The 26,691-nt window shown below is 44.7% G+C and overlaps 1 protein-coding gene across 1 annotated transcript in view; it reads left to right on the forward strand.

Moving 5' to 3' along the window:
• LOC122409167 (hemicentin-2-like) overlaps positions 1–26,691 on the forward strand; it is a 144,615-nt gene that overhangs the window by 93,352 nt on the left and 24,572 nt on the right. The window contains exon 8 of the mRNA XM_043416507.1: positions 5,394–5,523. Within this exon, the coding sequence (XP_043272442.1) occupies positions 5,394–5,523 (130 nt within the window). The remainder of the gene's footprint in view (positions 1–5,393; positions 5,524–26,691) is intronic.

The raw sequence follows: 26,691 nt of genomic DNA on the forward strand, positions 1-26,691 counted from the left end.
ACAGAGAGAAAGAGACGTCGGTGGGGAGGGAGCGGGGTCGAGAAATAGAAAGAGAGAAAACGGATGTTGGATCGCGGTAGGTGGTGTCGAAATAATCGGGAATGCTCGAAACGTCCTCGTGCCCGTTGAATCTCGTTGAATTTACGGTGCATATACTTGGCAAATACTGCCACCTTGATATCCCCATTAAAGCTATGGGTTTTATGGTAGTAGGTATGACGCGGAACGCGCGTATTTCACGTACTTCATTTCGCCGAGGTAAAATCGTGCGACAGGAGAATTGAATTTGAGGCTGATTCTGCGGGAAATTCGAGCTGCCTCGAGCTTCAGGCCGAGAAGATACGCCAACTGTGATACTCTGTATTCTACGGACCAACGATTCGTAAGTCTGCGACGCTCTATGTGCACATGTTATTGTTAACTGAAGCATGGAAGACAGGAGTATATTAGGTATACACAAGACACGAGTGTGCATTTCACCGAGGGGCGAGGAGGCGTGTATTTAGTCAGTCGTATTTTGCCAGCTCTCGTCTCAGATTGGGATGCTGCTGCTGCTGCTGCTGCGTCTCGCAAGAGGGCATCAGTCCCGGCAGGAGTAATCCTCGGGACCAAGAACACGGAGAGAGCGAATGAGGAACGCGGAGCTTATTCGCGATGCACTTTGTGTTGAGCCGAGAAGCTCGTTCGGAAGCTCCGAAAAATATTCGATCGAAGAAACCACCTGAATGCTCGTTGACGCCAAATAAACTTGAAAAATTCCCTCCGAGGAATTATACGGTTGAGGAAAAACAATTGAAAGGAAGGAAAAGTTGGCGGGATTTTTGCTTTCGCAACCGATGCCAACGGCACTTGAGACACTCGGAGGACACTTTTTAGTACGTAGTTTCGTGTAATAACACAGCGTAACCGGCGCGTATGAGTCGGACGGATTTGCGATAGCTAATCCTAGGAATCTATTAAGAAAAGAAGAAACGAATGGTGAAAAAGGATAATCCTCGGGGCACGAAGCCCACAGACTCAGCAATCCTTACAGACTAATGTTCAAGCGAAAGTTTAGTATCATCCCGACCCCTAACGCGCCCACCCTCCCTCGAGCAAAAGTTTTGTCTTCGCATCGCTACAGATCCATTTCCCTCGCGGTATTTAGCCTGTGGAGCATACAGGGACGATCGTTGACGACAGTAATACTCGTAACGACAATGATAACAACCGTCATAGCGTAGCAGGGGCCTCGAACATTTGTGTCTCTTTCCTCCTCTCAAAATAGTATGTTTGTATACATGAATGTATGTAGAGACGTATACACTGCGGGGCTCCAACGCGCTGCTTCTGCACTATAAAATCTAACGGCTTGAGACGCGTCCTATCGTTGCCACGATCGAGAGGGGTTTGGAGATAAGACGAGGGTAAGTCCGACAAAGGTTAAGAAGGAATCGGGACTCGCGGCATTAAGGGCGAACCTTGGCCAAACTTTTCTTCTTTTTCCCTTTCCGTTGCTTCCTTCTCGCTTCTGCATTCCTTTAAACTCTATCTTTATCCTTTGAATTCTGACTCTCCTGGACATCCAGGGCTATTATTTCCACGAGACTGGCTCGCTCACTCTCGGCCTCGTGAGAATAAGCCTGGAGCACACAGCTGTGGAGCACATTTTATAAGCTGGCTCAGGCCCTCTTTTCCCTCCTTCTCTCTCACTCCCTCGCCTCATTCGCTTCCTTTACACGTCTCAACCCCTGTTCACTTATTCTTAGCTCCTTTGTCGCGTTATTTCCACACTTTATTCTCTCTTTTTGCCCCCCGCCCCAACTCCGCGCTTTTTTTTCATCTTTTCATTCAAGTAGCTTCCTCGCTTTTTTTAACTCGCCTCTTGACTTTTACTCTCTCCTCGCACTCGCCCCCGTCACCAGCGAGCACACGCTCTTTTTGCTTTGCTCGATCACTCGCCCTCGGGACACTAAACAAGCGTTTTTATCGTTTCATTAGTCTTCAACGATCTGTTTTCGTGGGGAGAAAAAAATGGGAAATGTGTGGACTGCTTTGCATTACCGAATCTGCGAGCGATCTCGAGAGCTAACGACGAAAGACAATTAAATTCGAGCTTCCAAGTTTCTACGATGTCCTTGGACTCCTCGCGCGGCGGAGGCAATCGAAACTTTCTTCGCTCTCGGTTTACGCGCGTATATTGAACGAAAGCGAGTTGCAAAACGCGCGTTGACGAGAGGACACGAGCCTCATTTTGCCCGGCTGGTCTAATGGCTGCTCGACAAGAGTTCGTGCATATTGAACAATTTCCGATCAAATAATACCCATAAAAAATGTGTGTGTGTGTGTGTGCGTAAGAGAGAAAAAAAACAGTTTTATGGGTATGAAAGAACGGAGAAAAATAAAAGGATAAAAGGAGACTCGTAAAGAAGGTGGAAAAACGGAAAGTTTGTTGTCCCAGTTTGGAGCGGGGTATAGTGACAAAACGAAAGGGCAACGACGACGTAATGTAAAAGCTATAATAGTATAGCAGAAAGCCAACGGAGCATGGAACAAGTGAAAGATGAAGCTGCTGGAAGAGGAAAGCAGAAGAAATTCCGAGTCGGGTGGAGGGAATAAGGAAGAAAAAGTGAGCGCAAGAGAGACACCGAGAGAGGGAGAAATTGAAGAGACGGAAAAGGAATAGGTAGAAGAAGTTAATCCCGTAGCTGCAAGAGCGTGATACGGCATAGTAAGAGCGAAGAGCGAAGCTCCCACGAAGGTTTTCGCTCTGCTATACACAAAGAAGCGAACGTTACATAAATTGGGTCTGGCTTGGCTAGAGAGAGCTCTCGTGGTTCCTCTTTCCCCAACGCCAGAATTTCCTCTTTCGTTTCGTCTCGCCCTTGCCTCCTCGTCCTCGCCGCCGCCGCCGCCGCTACTCCTGGCGTATTTTCCTCCGACGCATACTCTGTACATGCTTGTGCAGCTCACTATATCGAACCGTCTAACCGATACTGACGCATCGAGGGTACACTCTCTGCTGGCATATCCCACTATGGGGGAGAAAAAAGGAGAGAAAGCGAGGAAGGAATAGCAGGGCGCGCAGTGGCGGAAATCATAATAGTGCTTCTGTAACGCAGCCTCTTCAGGATCTTTAGTCCCTTTTCCTCTCGGACGGGCTTTAATATCGGACGTGGCAATTCCATTTCACGCGCAAGATTTTAATATTGGTAAAATTTCTGGTTGCGTTTCTCCCCCTGGTCCGCCACTCCGAGCTCTCTCGCACCGAATATATACGCAGTTTCGATAGTTTCGATGGGCATCGAACCGAGGGTAACCACAGAGAGAAACCCAAGGAGCACAGGAGTACAGTGAAAATACTAAAATCGAACGGGAATGACGAGGACCGATAAAAGGGGGATGAAAAAATGCTTTTTTTATTACGATCGAGCTCTCGATTTTAACATATATCCGTTTGTAAAAATCAATGAAACCAGAGTACAGTCGATATTCGGGGATCAAAGAGTTTCTATATTAAGGGAAAAATAAATGATGGATTTTTCCAATAGATAGAAAGAATTTTGTTTTCACTTGACCAGCAAACCGAATTGTTTGTCCAGTGAATATATTCCGTGAGATTTCCAACGAAAACTATCGTCCCGAGCGTCCCGAGATCGGAGTTGGCAACTTGACGGATGATTTCAATGCCTTCATCGCTTTCGATTACTCTGCAATTCCAGCTACGTAAAATCCAGCTTTTTGCAATATAAAAATAAAATGGCAGAACGAATTTAAGCGTAACACTTGGGAGATTCAATTTAAATCAGCCACAGGACCGAGAGCGAGGTTGTACATAAAAATTGACGGCGACCATGCCGGAATACTATTCTCTTCGGTCTTTCCGTCGTTCTTTCTCTCTCTCTCTCTCTTTCTCTCTCGCTCTCACCGCTCACAATGCTGTCTCTCAATCTCTAACCCCTTCTCAACCGGATCTTTTTTGATCCCCCGTTCTCTTTTAATCCCCTTCACTTCCCATTTGCTCCGCATTGCGCTGGGTCATATGCGCGCGAGCATTTTCCGCTGTATACGTGGAAAATCGTTCCGGGTACACAAGAGATGTGGCGGAAAGAATCGCGGCTAGTCGAGGAACCATTGCTCTCGTCTCGCTTCGCATCGATCCTCGGCCACGATGCGCGCTCCCGCGCGTCCTAATGACTTTTACCGAGAAAACTAACAAATGCTATGGACAGATACGTATACATGCGCGTATTATACGCAAGCGGATAAATGAATGGAATTCAACGATATTGTTGGAGACCCGATCCCCATGAATTATCTTCTCTCGACAAATTCCTTGTTAAACGTATTATCAATTTTTAATCTGTTCATATTTCAACATGAAAGTTTACCCTTTTAAAGGATTTTCAGCATTATACTTTGTTTCCTTATTTTTAAACGGGAGAAATTTAAAAAATCGTGGAAATTTTCATTCCCTCTTTCGCTTTATACGTTGAATTACGACTGTTTATTTTTTCACCCTCTGTCATATCCGTGAAATAGCGAATAAAAAACTCCAATTTTATTACCGAGAGCAGATAGCGGGTGAATCGAACATATTTTTGACGTTCGCTCAATTTGCGTGATTCTCTATGATTGATATTGTTGCGTGTAAATTGAAGCGGAATCGCGAGTGATTACTCCCGTCGAAGGATTCGTGATGTCGAATCGGTTTTAAACTTTGAGCTCATCTGACTCGTATAGAAACGAATAAAAAGTTCGTCAATGATATTATAATTTGAAGTTAAATCCTTTTTCCTGTTCTGAAAGTAGAGAGCGCCGCTGGCTCACTGGGGAATACATTGAAGGATGCCTGAGGGTGGACCTCGGGGGACGAAGAAATAATGTAATTTTCGAGGGTACGGTTAGAGGGAAGAGAGAAAGAGACCATCGCGTGAAATAATCATGGAAATTTTGGTCGCAACGAAGCTCAGAGTCGGAAATCCCCTCAGTGAATTAATCTGTTCTCTTTACGCGTCGACAGGAGACTGAATGAGAGGAGCGTAGAGACGCCATAAAGGTCCTCGAAATGTGGACGGAAAACGGCCGAAGAGGCTGCCGGTGTTGGATCGTTGCGATCAACGAACTCAACATGGCTATGAAACTCCAATAGAATTCGACGCGATTCGCATTCCATCAATTTATTGTATCGCAATTGACCTGAAATCGGACAGCCGAAAAAATCACCAACGGCAACGCTCAACCGACTGAAATTTATTTTCTGATCCCATTGTTGTCCTCCGCTCGCGTTCATAATCGATGCATTAAAACGAGAAATACAATATTGAAAAACGGAGAATTCTTTTTGCACGGTTATTGATCAATCAAGTGCATTTGCCTCGAATCATTCAATTTCATCGGAATATTATTTCCAGGAGAGCAATGTGAGTTATCTGGAATGGGTACCGAGCCCCGAAGATGATGGCAAGTACTTGGCTTGTCGGGCAGAAAATCCACATCTACCGGAAGCAGCCATTGAGGACCGATGGAATTTCACCGTACGCTGTGAGTAACGTAATATCGATTCGACTTGGCATAATAGTCCCTAAAAAATTATTATCTACCGGGTGTCTTGAGCAGCTCACTCGATTTAAATACTTTAAAACTGTATTAATCTCGAGCCCAAATCCCTGCAGCGAACTCGCAGTCGGCTGAACGTTATTACAGAAAACACGGGGAAAAAGGCTGTCGAATATGTCACTGGCCATTCGTAGTTTGAAATATTACGAATTTTTCAAATTTCTATATTGTGAATTGAACATCAATAAATCCGGATTTTTACAAAAGTCTAGAATGCTAAAATGATTTCTATGATCTCCGAGCAAATATTTCCATATGCGATGGTACATCGAAAGGGTTACCAATCTTCGGAACATGACATTTTTTCCATTTAAGTATCGTCATATATGACTTGGATGAAAAGAGCGACCAGAAAGCTGCTTTATTGTCGGGATCTGAAAAGATCACGAGCGTGGAGGAAGGAGCAAAAATCGTTGACTTTTTATCTGGACGATCGTGAGCATCCAGAAGCAAAATAGTGAACGAATTGTTGTAATTCTTGAGGATACTATTCCCGAAAATCCTTATCGAACATTAGTATCATTCGACGATAAAGAAAAGAGAAAAGATAAGCGAGTAGCGCACAAAACTTGGATGAAAAATGTGTTGTAAATTGGCTCGCGTGCACCGTTTCAGTTTGGCTTTTGGGGTATCGGGTTAGTTTTATATGGAAGAGAATTTTATATCCTCTGCCGCGAGTGCTCGAGTCGTCCGTGGAAAACTTATTCGCAAAATGATTGTATGGATAACGTGTAACGGGGGAGGGGGGGATTTGGCTCCGCGGTGCCCGGCGAATTTTCAACGTCGAAAGGAGCCCCTTGTGCTTTTAATATTTAATAAACCTTCGCCGTTTTAAATTTCTCGAAAAGAAACGCTGGAGTAAAGGTCGGCTGACTGCGCTATCGCCGGAACCAGCCTGACATTGCCTTTTCAATCCCCTCGTCGGGAACTCTCTCTCTCTCTGCTCCCTCTTTCTGCATGTCTTCCTCGTATACATTCGCGATTCTGCGGAACAATTTGAGAAAGACCCGAGACGAAGGAGGACAAAAAGCCGAAAAAACACTGTTGCTCGGGGTCTGCCGGTAGCTCGAGACGTTTTACGACAGCGACCCTCATTCCAGCATGGGTGACACTGCTGCGATCGTCTCCTTCTCGATACCGCATGTACGACGCCGTATTTCGCGTCTCGTTGCTTCCCTCTTAACGGTATTTGTGCCAAAATTCGTTTCTCTTCGATTGCCTCGAAACTTTTCGAGCTCGCAAAATCCTACAATATACCGAATTATATTTCAATATTTGATCATCCAAAAGTCTGCTCATACGTACTCGACTCTTCCGTACTAAAGTTTTTACTCCCCAAAAATTACGATTTTCGAATAAAAACGTTCGCGAGCGAAGTACAATACGAGCGTAAATAAAAGAGTTTGAAATTTTCGAAAGTGCGCTCTGAAATACACTAATTGAAAGAGAAAAGTCGGAGAGTAGAACGAAACGGCTCGACTTGGCCGGGAATGTATGTAAAATGAACGTGCGACACGAAAATGTCGTAGCAGCGCCGGGTGAAAATGCCAGAGGCAGAATACGCACTGATAACAATACGCGTTGGGAAAATAACATGGAGGTTAAGAGCCCAGAGAGAAAGAGAGAGAGTGTGTGTGTTGATAAAAAGAAAGGGAAGTTGGTGGTTGGATTCTGATGCGAGCTGCTGTGAGCAGGTTGGACGTTGAGGATACGTGGGTGCAGTTGCGGCTACCGCATGCTCAGCGAATGTGCCGTGTAAGCCGACTCTCCAGCACTTCGTCTCTCTCCTGCATAGAACAGAGCCTGGGGAACGCACCGAGTCAGACATCCTCGCAGGCATGCAAAAAGACGTTCAATATTTTTGCGCTCATAGAGGCCCGAACACGGGCGAAATCAAGTAGCTAGTATAACACTAGTAGCGTGTACGTGTAAGTGATAAATGAGGGAACTGAGCGCTGTGAGAGAGCGTTGGGATGAGACGTGTGTTACGTCAACGTGCTCTACGAGAAGGGCATGTCAGACGTTTCCTGTGTGCCGCCTACACGGACCAATACGCTCCCACACGGACGTGCGCACTCCCTTACGAATGCACAGACACCGACTCGTGTCGCTCGATTGCCTGGGAGCTCCATCTGGAACGTCGGATAGGTGTCGTCTCTCGAAATATATTGCTAGCGAGTAGGAGAGGCTTGAGCGACCAGAGAGGAAGCCTTCTCGAAAGAGGTACGAATCGCTGGCTCGAAGGAGCGAAGATGCTTACCCAAAATCGCGACAAATTTCTCTGACGTTATCGAGGCACTTGGCACAAGAAAGGTGCTAAGTACGAGGCCGTGGGAATAGGCGCTAAACCCACAGGGGAAAAAGTTTCAATCGATTCGTTTTATCTCGAGGCTTTCACCGTTGTCAAGAGGAAGCAAATACTTTAGGAGCATCGGCGATCAAACTTTTTTGCGTGGATCGTCTCAAGCCTCTTCTTTCAGCACGCACTCGATCAATTCTCATGGTTCCACGTGCGTTCGTCACCGTCACCTTCTCGCGCTGTAATTATCCAGGATAGGTTAAGGTGGAGCGAGAATCGACGATTTTTATTCACTCTCGTATTACGATTTCTAATGAATTTTCATGAACGTCAATTGCTCAAATGAAATACTGCGGTTTGCCAACAACCGAGTGATTAGTGAGTGGAACGTGCGGATTTAATTTTATACGTGACGATGGCAAGTCGTTAACGAGAGGCAGACTCGCGCCCGGAGCAAACAACCGACGATGGTCCAACCGAAGGTCGGTCGGGAAATGTATGGGCGAACAATTACGGGCTACGAAGTCGTATGGGCAAACCGGTAATAGCTCACGCGAACAGCAAGAAACATTATTGAAACAGAAGACTGAATGCGTTATACAGCGGAGGGCATAGAACGCGTGAGGAAAAGAGAGGCGGAGATGGAAGTTGGCTGGATAAGAGAAAGGTAGAAGCGAGCTGGACGAGCGATGGCGAGTCAACCGGTGGTCCCTTGTTCGGTGGGTATCCAAGCGGAAGTTGAAGTAACCCTGAAGTCTTGGTCTGGCCAATCAAAGTTCTACAAGGTCGTTAAACACGTTTGTGTTTGCTTGGCCGAAAGCCCTTTCACGGATTGTGTTGTTCCTTTATGCTGAGCACCGGCGTATATATTATACTCTCACGAAATGATGGCGGAACGGGGTCCTCAACCCCTTGAAATTTCAGACCCACTGCATTATACAGCGGCGCCCAATTGTCCTCGGCATCCCCATTTTCCTGGGAGTATATACAAGCAAACTCAATTCTTCCCAACATCCATGCCACTCGAATCCGTCAAGCACGACTATCGATGAGAGCAATTACTTGGGGGTGAGCTCCAAAGAAAATACGAAATCCCTTGCTCCTCGTCCTTCGTGATCCCATCTCGATTCGAGTCTCAAGAAACCCAACAAACGAATGAGATTTTCATCGATAACGATTTCGTTAATCAACTGCATTCACATTGGACAATCCTTTCCATGAGATTCCGAAGATCCGAGGATAATGGGAAAATACACGTCTCGCCAGTAAAGCGAGAGGATCGTTGCGAAATACTGGAACGATATTTTCTTTGAGCTCAGGAATCTCGAGCTCCAATCACTTCCGTCCAGAATTAAGCAGCCTCCTAATTGCCAATATAGCCTCGCACGTCGTTTTTCTCATGCTAAATATCGCAGAAGACTTACTTGGGGAAAAGACGGAGTTTCCATGCTGGTTTTCCTTCTCGACGTTTTGAAACCCCATAAAAAATGGGAACTTGTTTATACAACCGATTTCACAGTGTGCCGACATCCGAAAGCGTATACGTGGAAAATAGACTGGCAATGGGCTCCGATGGTATACATCTCGTTGTGTATCGCGGCCTCTTTCTCCTGGCACTTGCTATCGGGCGAAGCTTCGTGCGGAGAAGCGTACGCGAGTAAATGGGCGCAAGTGCATACCGCGGTGGCCAGATTTCATGAGGAGAGTGCCTACTTTTCCCTCTTAAGGGCACACGCCCCAATAAATAACTTGGAAAGAGCGACGCCTGAACATTTATCGCGAAAACGGGGTGATTTGCGGCGCGTCCTCGTTGCTTTTAGGGGGGTATAAGAGAGAACACCGCTGTGCTTTCAGTACAGAGATACGGTGAGAAGTGGAACTCACTGGATACGAGCAGAAGAAGAGGAAGAGGTGAATGAAGAGAAAGAGAGAGGAAGGGTCACGGTGGAAATTATTTCCTCGAGCGAAAAGGGTTTTTGCAACAGAAGCTGTGCGGCTTCGCTATCGGAAACCGCACTGGAGGTTGCACTCGCTTGCCTTTTATTTCCTCGCGCATGAAATGCCCGAGCGCGCATTCGAATTTTATCACCTCACATCTCGCCACGTTCGACACCTTTACTCCCTTACCATTTTCCCCAATGCTTCGACCGACCTTCGATTCTTCCCGCTTGTATGCTTTCGTTACCTACAACGCTTGTTCCTTTTCCCCTTCTCTCTCTGTTTTTTTCATTCAATGCCTCGTTATCTAACATTAATCGTGATCGGGGGGTCGAAATACCGTCCAAATAGATGACCGACCAAGGCTGCAGCGCAATTCCGACATTGATGTATCGACTCGTTCGTGTTCCTCGAGGAACAAAGAACCAGCAATATCCATTTTTCTGAAGATAAAAAAAGAGAGAGAAAGATACGAACATCGGCTCGATTAAAGAGAATAAATTATCCGAAACTCAACAATTACGACTTTCATATGGCCAACTGGTATTCGATATTGTAAATACCGAAATTCAATACCGTGACTTGGCAGCTTTCTCCGCCCGGCGCACCATCACAAAACCGCAAAAGCTTTAGCGCCGCGCACACTGTGCTACACTCGACACTGCAATAATGTTGATGGTACGTTTCGCCTCAACAATCGAAGTGGATGTTTCATTGATGATTTTATCGCGCTCGTATACATGCAAATCACCTATATCATCCACCGGGTGTCCTGAACTTTCGTCGACATTTTTTGCCATTCTTCGCCCGCGACTCACACTGCCCGTAACATAATTGCGATTGAGAGAACGTTCCTCCGCTGTACAAAGTTCGTTAACCGAAATGACGGTGCTCGCTTTTTAAGCAAAAAATGAGAAAAATTTCTGAAATTCTACCTCAAAGTTTTCCGCGTTTACAAACTCCGTTTCAGAGCCCATTTCCATGCCGGAAGAGAGAGAGAGAAAAAAATCACGTCTGGGTAGCACATCTAAACGAGTGCTGCGCCAAAGCCAAACGGAAGCCGTACGGTTGTAGCAGGTAACATCGATGCAATTTCATTGTGCAGGGATTGAAGTGAAAAAAATTCCTCTGTACCAATACCACGATGGATACATATTTTTTTATAGGAGAATAGGTTTTTGCACGTATTCACATGCATGAACGTTCGAATATAACCATAAAGGGAAGCCCGCGGTGTTTTCCTCGTTTTCATGAATTCTGTACAGCCGCAGATACGTCTATATATATTTAGTGCGAGTACAAAGTGTACGTACACTCCACGAAGCTTCCGGCTGATGAATATTTCCGTCGGCTTGGCTTTGCAAAACAGGGGAAAACAAAATTTCACGAGAGGACCTCCAGCATTTATTTCATTTTTCTCTTCAGCCATTAGCAGAGTTCTGCAACTCCTCAGATTTCAGTTGAAAAAAGTGCAAATTACTCATCCTGGCCGACATTTTTTTCTCGGCTTTACCGTCTCACGTAATATGTAGGATGCAAATAATAAAAATAAATGTTCCCCGTTATTCATTTTACTGCAACATTAAAGCGTAGCCTATTCGTCCAAGTTTTTATAACGCACCTGACAATGTTTCAAAAAAAAAAAAAAAAAAACAAACTTTATTTGACGTATTTTTCGTCCAAAAAAATATCAAACATTTTCTATTGGTTAAAACCCGTCTGCATTGCGAATCTATCGGTAAACGGGAAAGGGAAGTGATGAGCGCGGGGTAGGAGCGAGCTACAAATTCGAAAAAAAAACTACGAATCCCCTATAAACCGTGTCCTTAAAAAAAAAAAAACCCCTACCAGTCGAACTTCTCTTGCTACATTCATATGCAAAAATGGTATCAAACTTTTGTTTCCATGTAACATTTATATGAATAAATATTTGACGATTTATTGGAGCAGAAGAAACATGTTGCAATGCTGGTTTGCGCGTGAGCAGAGCACCGAATGCTGCGAGGCTACGAACGTATTCGTAATATTTGCAACGTACGCGAGTGATCATCGGAAGCAACGATCTCAATCCCTCGATGATAACCAGTGTTTGTCATTCCCCGAAATCGTAAACAATCAAAGTGCAAAGGGAGGTTGAATAATTCGTGCGATTCAGGAAATCATCTCTGAGAAAATCTTTTGAAACAGTGCGAACACGAAGTTAGAGTTTCACGGGCACTTCGTACACTAGGCAAAGCCGTAAAATATAATGGCTAAATAGCCTAGTGTATGGAGCAGTATAGAAAGCCACGAAGAGGGAGTTGGGGCAAGCTGATTCGTGGTAATACCAGCAGCCGATGGTCCTACATCTGCACACATACCGATCAGACAGGAGTAATAAATAAACGGATAATGATAGCCCGGTGCGGTACAGGTATCGCTCGTTGTTCGCGACAGTAACTAGGCAAGAGACAATTTAGGACGTGAGTGCTGAGGATTCACACCGAAACAGTCGGGTTGGCCTGCGATTAGGGATGCATGCGTGAAATACATTCACCCGGCGTACTCACCAGATCGAATCGGTACATTATTTCCTGCTCGCAAACACCACAACGTAACCTTCCTCTGTCTATATCTTGGGGCTGACCATGAGCGCTACTGCTACTGCAGCTATACCTTGCTTGGGAATGTTTCGGTGAGTGGCCATATCTCACCAGAGATACAAACTTCATGGAGCAAGGATATAAGACGTGGATCCATTGCCAGTAACCGACGACGTTGATGGCTGCTCCAAGATCGATTTTCTATTCCCCGATGATGCTTGGCCTCTCTGGAATAAATCTGCATTGGCAAAAGACTTTCGAATTATTACCGAAAATCCTACGCTCTTGAAACCGCAGAGTAGACTCAATGCGTGATGGAAAAATGGGGAGGAGATTCGATGGAAAGTGATCGAGTTACAAGTAGCCACTTCGAAAGTTGAGTCATTTTGGTTCATGATGGATGGAATAACGTACTTCTGATCCATATTTTGTTACCATGTCGAAAATCAGACTTGGATGAAATCGTTACAACGGATAGCAAAGTTTCTGTGAGTAAATGTAACCCGTGCGACTTGATCCTACGAATATGGTGGAGTTCAGAGACCGACGAATCTCTGACGTGGTCCAAGTACGCCCAAGATTCAGCTCACAGTTTGAGACCGTTTGTGCGAGTATGAAATATTGGGGAAAAACGGTGTGTAAAATGAGAGTACATTTGTATTTGAATCTTCTAACTTCGCTGTTAGAGAGCTCGTTATATTGCAAGTGGATATGCGGAGTGCCAGTGGGTAGAGTGGAGCAGCGGAGACTGAACAGAGGGCGAGCCAAAACTGGAGAATATTCGACACGTAGATAGACCACATCGTTGGCTACCTACCTGTGACTGTCATTCCAAGTTCTTCGATTAAACCTATGAATTTCGATCGAGCGAGTCGGTATAGATGAGAAGTTTGAATAGGTGCCGATACGCAGCGATGAGCTTTGCCACAATTTCCATTCCGATCCAATTCGCTCGCGAGAGTGCTCGATGACAAATCGAATCGAGGATATATTCGATCCTCTATTATACTACAGAGTCCATCGGGTTAATCCATTTTCATCGTGCGCTATATATACGTACATACGAGCCTGGAGATACGGGTCAATGCGGAGGGAAACAATTGTTGGTTCTGAGCGGGTTGGAGTTCTTTTCAGATTCTTTGATCTACAATGGATCGAAAGAATTTTCATTGACGTTTGATGAAAGGGCATGACATATTGTTCGAGTTTTCGCACTAAATTTTTCATTCTTTTTTTGAAAATTTGTTTAATCACATAAACGAGAGAAAATCAAGATCGTTTCGCAAGAGGAGCACTCGTTTTGTATCAACAGATGGAAAGCCAAGAGAGAACAATTGGAATACATGAACGCGGCACACAAAACGTTCCCGGCAATAACGTTGTCCTGGACATTTCGTTTTTTATCGTTAGCCCACAATAAATGACTACATTAAACCCACTCAATTATATTGTTAATTATATTCTGGAAGCTTTGTATTGATTACTGGGTAATTAAAAAAAAAAAAAAAAGCAAAATAATTGGCAATTCAATTAATACGTCAGATATTTAAATTACAAAGGTAAAGCAACAAATTGCTTTACAAAAGCACCGGTTTTTAGTTTCCACATTCCTCGAAACACCGACGACGTTTAAACCAACGAACTATTGGAGCAAAAAATGTTGCAGAGTCAACTAGATTTCAACGGATCATCGAACCCGCCGAAACAATCTGGAGAACAATGAAAATTTCTTGCATACGAGTGCAAAACGAAATGAAATTCTACAGTATAATTCCCGTCGTCGAACCGGTAATTTACAAGCGGACAGTAATTTACTGGTAAAACTATAGAATTACGATTTACATGGACGTCCATGATGTCACGGTGAATAAAACAAGATCTGTCATTAGCGTGTGCCATTGCGGTTATAAGAGGTTAACACAACCGGCCGTTGATTGACGGACCCGGAAGCTCGATCAAGCTCGCGAGAACCGTTAGAAACGGAAAATGACACCCAGAGGACGAATTCAATGCGAGGGTGATGGAAAGAGATCGAAGGAGTGAGAGAGCAAGCACGAAACAGGAAACGAGCTAGAGAAAGCGGGAAAGAGGGAGAAAGGAGGGGAAATACAGCGTTAGCGTAACGGTCCAACATCGATGGTGTGTTTAATTAATCAGTACTAATTTCCACACATGCATATCGGAACGTACGTTCGACAATCCTTTACACCGAAATATCCTCACGAATGCACCGCCGCCAGTGCTAACAGTACTGCGAGCACGTACCGCACATAAACTATTGATATATAGCACAGGCGAATGGAAAAAAACGTTAGCTTCGTTAATTCCCCGGTGTACATCACTCGATAACTTTAGTTGATGTGTCACTAATTACGAACGACATGTAAATGAAGGCTCCCACCATACAGAGCTACATTTGTACGACTCTGGCTCTCTCTCTCTCTCTCTCTCTCTCTGCACTCGGAAAATAAAATTAAATAGTTCGAAATTCAACTGACCGATATAGATATGTGGTGGGGATCGTTCCCGTGAACTTTGGATTGGAACATTCGGAGTTCGGAGGGAAAACATTGCTCTAGAGATTAAGGGCATGGAGTAAGCACCCAACACCTCCAAAATTTCATGTCCAACAAGAGTCAATGAAAAGAAAGCTAAATGTGGCCTCACGTGTCGGTGCCTTTGCAGCTTTGAAATTCCATTTTCCTGTGAAACTTAAAATATGTAAATATTTAATTGTTTTAAATACCTATATTTTTCGTATAAACAATGCAAAATTTCCATTGAATTTCCGTTGAATTCGATCAGCCAAAAGTGGTATTGGAAAAGCTTTTGGGGGTTGATGTTTCTGCAGTGGATTCTTGCTTGATGAGAGCTCGGACCCAGAGGAATCGATCTATATCGAGAATGAATTTGTCGGTGAAAACAGGAAAAATGAGAAACCGAGAAAAAAGAACCTTCCCTGTCGTCCCACATGTCAGAGCACACAAAAATGCTTCCAAATGAAGAGCGATCACCAGGTCTATGGGACGTGGATAGCTATGAGACGTAAAGTTTTTATGAAACCTGCAAAACTTGTTTAAATGGCTGAAAAATATTTGCAAATCATATCATTCATTAAAAGATCGAAACTGTGCGTATTTCACGAGCTTTTTTTTATCACGCAGTCTGTTGAGCTTGCTGGGCGAACGAATCCAATTTGCATTTATGATGGTGGAATTAGCGATTGCCTGGTTCAGGCGAATGCTGAAACTGCGTTGGACCTCGAGTTCACACGCGATGTCGCCTACGGTGGGAGGGGGCGCGGAGGAGGTTTCATGAACGCATAATATCTATCAATGTGTCACACAACGTGTGTCCCAACACGTACAGCATGTATCTGCGGTCCATGAGAACGCATACGTGCGCCCCTAGGCTCATCGAGCTTGGAAATAGAGAGCAAAGAGATATAGAGAATGTGGCACAAAAAAGGGGAGGGGACATCAATTCGAATTACCAAATCCATTTACCACAGTCACGAGGAGGACTGGAAATGAGAGTAAGGGAAGAGGGGGGGAGCAAAAAGCGAGAAAGAAAGCGTCCATAACAGAAATTGCATTTTCGTTCAATGCGAAACGATTGCTGGATGTAACAACGTACATTTCCGTGTACGCAGCTCCGTTTCTTTTTATATTCAGTCATCATTTCGATCTTAACCCCATTTGAACGTACTTCGCGTACTAATCCAATTCTTCGTTTGGATATTCATCTTCCAGTATTACAGGGAATGAGAAAGTTTTTCTGCAGCTGCGATGCCCCACTTGACTGGCTATATATAAACTGGAAAATGACATTTATTGTGATACATTCTTTATACGAAAATGATTCGTTCCTGACTTGAATAGCTTTGATGGCGTGATTAGGAAATATCCACCGGGTGGCCGGTCTCTACTCTGGTGTTTTCGTATCGTGAGAACTTGAGATAAAAACTTTTCGAATTCGTAGAATTTTTATGGAAAAATCGTTTTTCCTCGGATTTTGGTATTTGGGTTTTGGACATTTGGCAGACCCTCGTTTTTTCCTTCAGTTAGGCCAGCCCCTGATTTCCATGATCTAAAAATATACTGAAATCATGAATTAGGTTGTCAGGTTTTATGGTACACGTCCATTGCTCGCCGACAAATTTAACATTGTTCGCGTATTCAGCTCTAGGATGCTTTGATTTTCGTGCGTCTTACAAGGAGGAACCTTACCCTGAGGCCAGTCTCCGACTCCTTGATAGCCTTGTATGTGCTGAAAAGGGATTAGACACTGCGAGACACGTACTATGTTTTATCGTCAAAAAACAACGCCAAGGGGCAAAAGCACCATGAAGTGAGGCATGTTGCGTGCTGGTTTTGCAGCTTGACGGAGGAGCCCTCGCATGATCCCGAAACAAAGACCGGCTGGGGAATGTTTCTGACCCGAAGAGCAACATGGAAAAACGTTGATTCAGATCCATTGTAATATTAACGAGGAAATGAAAGCAGTTATCATAACAACGAAATAATTACTCAACGAGGTTTATCGTGTTCGATCCGCAACCGTTCGTATCCGCAACAAAACATATTCGTACAAAATGGTAAAATCTTTCACAGAAAACTTCGTTTTTCTTGTACCATGAGATTTTTCGAATTTACATATTTTTCCATTATGCACCAAAGCCAGAACTCCAACTAATGTGTTTCAATATTAATTCCGGACTAGAATTTTTCTGCAATATGAATGAATAAAATCCTGAAAGAAGAAAATGTCCGAGAAGCTCAACATTTTTAATATTTGTTTTTTTATTATGCTCGCGTCGCATGTAGATTTTGTTGGATCTTTTGTTTTTATTGTTTTGAGGACGCGAGAACACAATGTGTAAGCTGTAGGCATAATGCGTCACGCTGGGATACGTACACGCATGAGCTCTGGGACGCTCACAGGCTAAAGTAAACTCGTAACGTCCGGCGGGTAGGGTGTCGGGCCTCGAAGCTTGTGGTTAAAGTCCCGGTCGTGCGAAAACATTACCCGAATCCTACAACGTTCACATTTATGCACACAAAACTACGACAAACACGAGAATTCGAAAGCACGATAAAAAGGGTGGTGCAGCTCCCTCCGTTCGGGGACTGGACCGGAGCTTGAGAGCAAAAGTTTTTACGAATTGATGCAATGGACAATTAGTGAAAAAATCTATGCGCCAAAGTGACGATTCACTTCTTGAAACTCCGGAGAAAAAGTGAATTATTTGTGTAATATTGAAATGAGAGCGTGGAATGTTATGGAGACCTCAAAAGCGAGTTTTCCGCGTGTAATCAACTTCTCCTAGGCGCATGACTTTTTTATTGCTCGAGTCGTAGGTTGTGGTGGCGGACGTAAATGTACAGTTCGCATACATTTTTAGTGTATTTACGTGCGTATCCGAAAAGCAGAAATATGTCCGAGCTGCTGAATTTCATAAAAGAAAAAAGTTATACGACGTTACCCGGTCGAATAGGCGGTAAAAAAAGGGGAGCTTTCGGCCAAACTTATTGTTCAAAAGTCAGAAGAAAACTGAGCATTTTTAGGCTACCAGTTGCAAGGCTTTTTATGCCAAGGACACTGGCACGTTTCTCCAGAGAAAAATATTACCCGTACACATGATGATACTGCCATCACCAAGGCTGTATATGAAAGCACTCTTCTTCACCCTCAGACACGTAATTTTGCCACTGGAGAGTCTCCGAAGACAGATGACGATCCTACGCCACGTACTACATTCGAGGTGCAAGAAAATAATAATTTTTCAGTCCCCCTGGGACTAATGGAGCCAGCACGTCATTTAGAGAGGCCAATTACAAGAAGATCGTTGCCTGCTTTTTGCGAGAAAATGATCGTGACATGATCATTATAGTCGATGTTGACATATTTTCATGGTTCCCTGGATACAAATGGAACTCAACAATCGCCATTGGATCCAAGTGGATGCTGAGGCCCCGAAACGAATCAACTCGAAACGTAACTACCTTGAATAAAATGAGGCAACAACCGACGCGAAATGAATGCTTACTTTACGTTGCAGAGCGAAAAGAGCAAGAATGCTGGGTCGTTGGTGATCGTGCAATGGTGGAGCGATGCGGATAGTCCAAATTGAAGTATCGAAGTTGTAAAAGAGTGAAAGGGCTTGGAGCCACATTGAAGCGACGCACATTCGGACACGAAATCGCACGACAATTAGGGGATGAATTTCGTCGGAATGAGGAACAACGGAACGAAATTAAAGAGGAATCCACACACCGATTCAGAAATCCAAATGTATCCAGAACCATTTGTACAAGTTCCGGGAGTTTGAGATGAAAAGTATGGCGAGGGTGGAGCAGGCCAAAGGTGGTTGGGAATTACACAGAAAGGACATTATTCGCGTGTGTGAAAAGCCCAAGGGAAATACGAAGAACGACGTGTTTCACTGCTTTACGAGAACCTATTTAGATTTTATGTTCATTCTTTCCATGTGCTAAACTAGTCTGCCCTAACCCAAATGTTCGACGTTTCAGTAGCCATGTTTTTCATCGCTCTTTTTGCAATTTAAAATGTTGTACGTTTTTCTCCATACGAGCTTGATGTGCTCCAATACTTGTTGGGCTCGGGGCGTGTATAAAGTGCAGTATACGTGCGCCAAGTGAGGCTCATCAGTGCGGCACACAAGTTGGGAAAACGTAGCAGCGCACGTAGCTCGTTCATGCCCCTCTTTTTCCTGGAACCAAACTTTTTTTCATTCCTTTATTTTTTATCTCCCACGTTGTTTGACGGAATTAAACTTTTCTCATTTTTTTGCCACTGCTCTTCACAAATAGCCTTGTGGTAGCTTATCACTACCAATCTCAGCGGTTATTGCCACCCCCTTTTTGTTTGAGGCTTAAAAACCGTCACCCGACTGCGGTTGGGTGGTTAAACACGAAACTGCAGAAACTGAGCATAGTTAAGTAGGATTCTTTCACCAAACGATCCTTATTTTTGCATCCCTTTATGCTAGACAATAATAATGAAAACGAATCGATTTGCATGCTCAGCGTTTGAGCGCTGAGAAAATAAGTTTCGAGTTTCCACTTCGATGACCAAAGTTCGTTCACCGGCGGATGAAGTCTGTCGTCTTTCCGATCACGATCATTTTTTTTTCTTTTTCACGAATCTGCCAAATGAATGACTGAATACTCGCGTACGAAGCGAGCATCGGTTCTGAAGCCTCGTTCAAAACCTTTCATCCAAATTCGTGAGCCAAAGTACAATAATTACTTCATGTCCTACGGGAAGTATAAAAAATTCGCAACTATATTCGAAGAGGAAGTACGAGGAAGCTCATGAAGCCGAGAACTATCCTGGAACGTCGTTTCCAAATGATGTTCAAGTCGTTAAACGTTATTACGACAGACATGATAGTGTGCCTGCTCGGCGAGGTTCGCCATGACAACGGTGTTGTGTTTCACAGAATTTCTGGAATGTGATACGTGATATCGTAGTCCGTGGGTCACTCCGGTACCGCGGATTCCATCACCCACCCTATCGCGGACTTCCTTGCTAATTACATTAATTATCTCGTAACGAGGGAGCCGGCTGCGTCTATCAATACAGCGAAGTGTGATGCAACGGTATACACGCAGCACACAGCACGAGCTAACGCTACATCGACTACATAACTAAACGTTATCACCAAGCTCGTTCCCACTGTCAAACCATAGCGGCTAATTATTTCGAATATCAATAGGTCGCTCTTGCCATCAATCAGCACAATTAATTACGATCAATATTGATGTATTTCGTAACCGAGCTGCTTTTAAACGCATAAGACGAAAAGGCGGTCGGTGTTGAATTTGGCGAATTAAATAATCGTCACGCACCGTCAACGACCTGCCAAAGCATCGGTCGGTGACACTCGATGGCTCTTCGATGAAAATCGCGCAGTTTTGTATTGAGCATGGAAAAAAAATTGGAACTCGTCAGAGGCCTGAATTACTGGAAACTGACGACGCACTTTTCGTGGCTGTTTGGAAATGAATGATCGTCGAGATGAAAGGAGATCGCGCACGGATGAAATTCGGCTATAATCTGTATGTCGATCGAGTCCAGACGCATGGAAGCACGTGGAGCCGTATAATCATCGATATCATGATCATAGTACAGACCGTCATGAGTCTGAAGCGCGTCGAACCACATCGCCGCAACAAACGCACACGTACGAGTGTGCAAAGCCAGGGGAGGGACCCGACGAGCGGCTCTCTTCTCTGCCATCGTTATGGGGAAAAGCAGGAATATCGCGAGTGGTCGTCTCTTGGTCGATGCGCTGCTCCCGCATGAATATTTACGAACGGTTTAGTCGGGAGGACACAAGTTTTGATCCCTGGCCGCAGCAGCACCGTATGCCCTCTGGAACACCGCCCTCTCGATTCCGGCTGCCTTCATCATCGTCATCAATGAGGCTGACAGCGTTGTGCCACCTTCCTCCTCGCGACCGCTCACCATTTAACGTTCCACGCGCGCTCTCAGTTTCCTACCTTTAAAACACACGCGCACACGCGCACGCATACCCATGCGCAGCGGCTATAAATATTCGTGTGTCTGTGTCGAACTCGCTACAAATCAAATATATTATTTGGAGCTGCAGTTACCTTCGATTGTATTAGTTATAGCCGAGTTTACACCGTGAATATTGATGAAATCCGAACGCAGTCTCAGGCCCAATTAACCGTAAGGCGGCCACCGACCTGCACATTTCGATCAATACCGTTTCACCGGACTTTCGAAGCCTAGGAAAATCTCTTCGTTTGTTAAAGACCCTGTCACTCGATACGAATCTTCATGGACAGACGCGGCAAACGAGGCTCAAGTTTTTGTGGAATCGACACAATTGAAGTGTGCAGCTTCGAATGGTTCTCAATAGAATCGCGGTTCGGACCAAAGTGCCCACTGTTTCTCCACCTTCCTACGAATGCCGATGAACATTTCAGACCGAAACGATTGTGGGGAAGGAAACACACCCGGTATAAACCGGAATAACGACGCATTACGGTCTCGGATCCTGGCCCGGCGGCTTTTCCTACTCTACCAGACTTCTCTTCATCTTCTTCCATACACTGCCGTAAATATACGTGTAAATATACAGAAGAAAGTTCACGTGTTTGAATGATAATAGATTTTACACCGGTGCACCGTAAATCCAGGACATCTGCGGTCGCGGAATATCGACGTTATGTGGTGGTACCAGATTGCCGCTTACGCTTTGCACCCGCACGTTTCTCTCTCCGGTGTGTATGCGTGTAAATGTGTGTTGTATATACTTCGTACGGGAAATACGCTCAGCAGAGGAAATTCACCCTACTTTCAGACGGCCGATGTTCAATCTGTATCCGTATTTACGCTCTTTACTCTGTATTCTCTCCTCGCACCGTCGCACCCGTGTGCTCTCATTTATTCGATATTTATACATATCCGCGTGCCCGAACATTGTTTCCATTCAATGTCCTGTCCACGAACGTTAAAACCGAAGCTGTTTTCCTCCGCGCAGCGGTCGCGCTACGAGGCTCTTTTCCACCCAATTTATTTGCTGCGTTTTAAAAAATTTGAAGAAGCAATCCTTGTACTCGATTTTTTCGTAAGCATGTTTGCTGGAATAATTACACCGTTCACTGTAATGAAGTTTTTGGAACATTCCCTCGCGTCGAATTGACCGGACTAGAGTTTGAGAAAATCTCTTCTCGTCCGAGCCGGAGTTTAGTGGGCAACTATCCACAAATACTGCTGACGATTTATGCCACGCGCACCGTCGAAAAAGTCGTTGCTTCAGTCCAAATTTCGTTATTAGGGGATGCCCAGGATTTCAATCATCAAAAATAAATGCGTTGGTTTTTTTTATTACCAAATCGAAGGTTCAATAGGACGGAAATGACTGAAGTTGAGTTAACGAAATCTCGCAGTAATTGTTAAATGAAAAGTTGCGTTGTTAATTAATTGGAAGCGATGATCCAAGTATAGTGGTGACAATAAAGGCGCGCAAATAGTTAATAGGCGAGCAGGAAATTTATGGCTGGGAAGATATCTCCGTGCTGGAATTTAATGATTCACTTATGGTTAAGTCTTGAAGCAAGCGGATTTAGGACACTCGGTATAGAAGCTTGTAGGGTGTGTAATGAAAAGAGCGTGGTGGTGATCGACCACATTCGTGCGGTTACAGCGGTTCTTGAATGCGTATTGTTTATGGGATTGGAGTTTATGTTGAAGCTCGCTTTCCTCTCGGTAGCTATTACTCTGGAGAATTTTTGTTCCGCTTCTTTATGGCTACTCTGGTTTCTTTTATTCGTTTTAGGACGAGAAGGAGGAGGAGGCTCCATTGTTGGCTCATCGTTAAACCATAAGGTCCCTTGTTATGGATCAGCGGAACCGGCACGAGCGGGACATCATTACCCCTCAAAATGACCGATACGAAGCTCTCTCGGAATGCTATATCATTGCCGGCGAGCTTTTCGCGTGCGGAACTTATTCGACCGAATTCCTGACGGTGACGTGTGCTCCATGGGGAAACGCTTTTCGAACGTTATAAAGTCTCTCGCCGATATTTCCACTAACGCGAACACGACGACGGGAAATATACGCGCGCGGAGGGACGCATTCGAGAGGAAAAAGAATCGAGACGAAAAATCGCTATTCTTATCCGAGTATCGACGTTCCTCGTCTTTGGTGAACTCCCCCTCGTATCCGATAACCGCCGCGTATAGCCGTGTGGATCGGATCGGTGCGTTTCTTCGACTGAAATCTATGAATTCTCAAACTTTTTGATCTCTCCTTTCCCTCCCTCGTTCTTTCGATCTTCCCCTTTATTCTCTTGCTCGCTGGCCCCGACTGCTCTCCAATTGACAGAAATTTCTTCGTCCGTCTACCATTCCCAAATTATTACTCGGATAAACTATCGGCAAACTCCGGCACACCGTATCTCGACAAAGGACTTTTTATTATTATCGCAAATGACACGAGGCGAGTTGGAAATGATTTACTTCGTGAAATTACGCCGAACCAATAGATATCCCCATTCTCCCAGAGCCTTAAGAGAATAATCGCCCTTCCGAATCATCATTTTTTCCAATCCAGTAGCGCAGCAATGAGACGCACGCTAAAAGAATAAACGCAAGCCGATGAAAAAATGCGGTAAATTTCGCGAATGCCTCGAAAAGATCAATGCTTCACGTGTATTGCCGCGGAAATGAAAAATCAAAGTGTACAAATAACGTCAAAGCATTCCGCAGGCATCTCTCTGTTGGTACAAATATCCGAGAAGCCAGCATTACAATCGTACACGTCGACCGAATCTACATATAGAATGTATAATTTAGTGTTGCGCTCTATGTGGATTGAATTCATGCGTGCTGGCTTCATTTGCTTACGAATGGGAATGAGTTAGCGGTAGAAGATAAAGAAAGTGTGTGTATGCGGAGGAGTGTGAGCGGGGGAGCGGGAGAGAAAACTGCATCGCTCGTACAAACTCGGCAGTAGAGCCACAAAACTAGAGCTAATCTCCACATTCGTTCGGCACACCGTGTGACCGTACGAATTGTTCGTTGAACCTTACAGAGAGGGAGTATGTACGGCACGGTGGCGTGCATACTCTCGGAACTGTCGGATTCACGTTAAAACTATAAATCGAGACTAGAAACGAGGAGGGATGAGAGGGTGCGGTGGGAGCGGGGTTGCAAAGTTTCGCACGGTGGTGCGCACGTGAACCATTGTCTAACGCCGGGGTCCGAGCGAGAGGAGGGCGGCGCTATGATTCATCAATTCTCCAGGTGCATCATGAATTTCAATTTGACCGGTATATGAAAATAATTTTTTTTCCCTCCTCGTGCGCTTCGTTTCTTTTTTTTTCTCTATGTTTTCCACTCGAACCGAGAGAAATCGCGGCATTATCAATTCCGCACGAATATAGACTCGCGTGCGTCACACGAGTTTCTTTTTTCCACCTTCGGCTATCCGGTTTCATACATTTTCTTCTTCTTCTTCATCCGGTTCAAATAAAAATTCCTAGTGGCAATAAAAAATATATATAATAAAAAATCCGACCACGTCATCGGAGCAGATATAATAGTTATATATATTTTTTATACGAGCAGCACAGCGATAATACATCCGGTTTTTTACAGCTTAACGTACCGCGCTTTTTTTCTCTCTCCCGTTTCCTTTCATCCTCCTCCCCCGGGTTCCCCGTTGCCTCTTCTCTTCGAATGAGTGATGGCGGGAAAAGAAAAGAGGAGATCCGATAAGGTCGTGCCAAAATTTTCATTCCGGTCACCCCGAAAAATGCTGGATCTTTTCCCACCGCTATTCGACTATTGCGGAGACAAAGAGAGAGAGAGAGAGAGAGAGCAGAAAAGCCGTGCTTTTTCTTCACAACGGGACTCGCTCAAAATAAGAATTGAGAATCGAGGAAATCCGCTATCTGTATGGGTTCGATCTGTAAATTATCCGGATGCGCATCATCGATATCAACGAGGCCATCGCACACAATGAGACTGCCAATGGCCCATTCTCCGTCGCACACACAGCCCCGTGCATGTGCACATGCATTCGGCTTTCGATTCGACATGCTCGCTACGCCGTGCTTCTCTCCTCCGAGCCGAAAGTTATCTCGATATCGCGAGCCATACACCAGCCCGATGTTGCGCCATACTGCGTATATATCATTTGGCGCGGCGCGGCTGAAAAACGTTGCAGAATTCATATCGCAGAGTGGACCTCGCCCTGTCTCATCTCGGACTGTATGGATTGCATCAATGGAGCCATCTTTCTCTTCGCCTTTTTTGCACCCCTCCATCGTCGACGCGAAACATCCACGGGAGTGCTGGATTTTGGATGTTTCATGACCGAATTTCCCGGATTTTCAGACGACCGGTTAAACTCCGACGTGTGATATTAGGAAACCTTGTGAAAAACGCTGCTCTTTCAGCCGTTTCCAATGATGGCGAACAACATTAATGTTCGCTTTCTCATTAAATTTGAGTGGCGAGCGACAAATGAAGTAGTTCAGCGCGACATTATCGCAGTGTCCTTGCTCTCTTATAACGACCCGCAAATACACTTAGCCAAGCCTTCGTCGTTATCTATTTACTCGAGTCAAACGACTCTCGCCGCTACGTTGGATCGTGTTTTTCAGTTTCCGGGTCACCGCGCGCCCTGTATAATTCGCTACTTTCTTATCTCTCCCGTTCATTCATTCTTTCTTTTCATCATGTCGACTATTAGAAGCTAGAATGAAAGGGAAGAATGTCTTCTAATCTGCTTCTCCGATTTTTTTGTTCTCTTGCCCGTGCATACTCTCCGCTCTACTCGACTCGCACACTTGGAAGGTTATCTTTTCAAGAGGCATCCATTATAGAGAGCCAACGAGACGAGGAGAGAAGAGAGGAAGATAGAAAAGATGGAAAAATAGGGAGACGGATACGAGATCGGCAGCGCACGGAGCGGGCAAAAAAGTGGAGGATGTTCGCGTTAATTTCCATCTAATTTGTCTCTCGTATCAATCTCCCCGGATCAGATTAATCTAATGGCGCGGCGGGACGAAATATGCCACGTTAAATGAGATTCCGTGCCTTCTAGAAAACTTTGGCACAGTTGTCGTCCCAGAGGCATTGGCCAGCTTCCCGGTAGCGGCAACTTCGTATTATTTCACGCTCACCACCTCCGGGGACGTTGCCGGAGCCTGGTTCAGAAAAAATTGAAAGATGCGACGGGCGAGAGCTCAAAAGCAAAAAGGAACTTTCGGCGATCACAAAAAGCACGCGGGGACGATTGACGCATTTCGTATCTTCCTCGTCGTGGTTACTCCTCACGAAGACACAAAATACTATCGAGATAAGCGGTTTCAACATAAAATGTTAAGACATTCTTGACTAACGAGGCGCATAATAAAAACAAGCTACCTTAAAATACTTTCCAAGTGATTCCGTAATATCGCATCGTAAACGAGAACAAAAACACGCTTTTTCCGCGAGAGAGGTTGTATTTCGAAAAACATATGCTTTCCAAGGCAAACAAAATCTCGTAACCATTAGTTTATTCGCGAGAAAAAACCAGATGGAAGAGCGAGGATCGAGAGAATGGATGCACGAGGGAAACATAATTGACGAATGCATACGTTCGTATTCGAAGAGACTTGTTTTTTCCTCCCCAAATTCCCCTTTTCTCTGCGGTGCTACGATATTTCAAAAGCAGAACTATAAAACCGAGGGAAGAGGCAGAAGAAAAATAATATTTCTA

Source organism: Venturia canescens, chromosome 4 (genome assembly GCF_019457755.1).
Source record: "Venturia canescens isolate UGA chromosome 4, ASM1945775v1, whole genome shotgun sequence".
NCBI lineage: Eukaryota > Metazoa > Arthropoda > Insecta > Hymenoptera > Ichneumonidae > Venturia > Venturia canescens.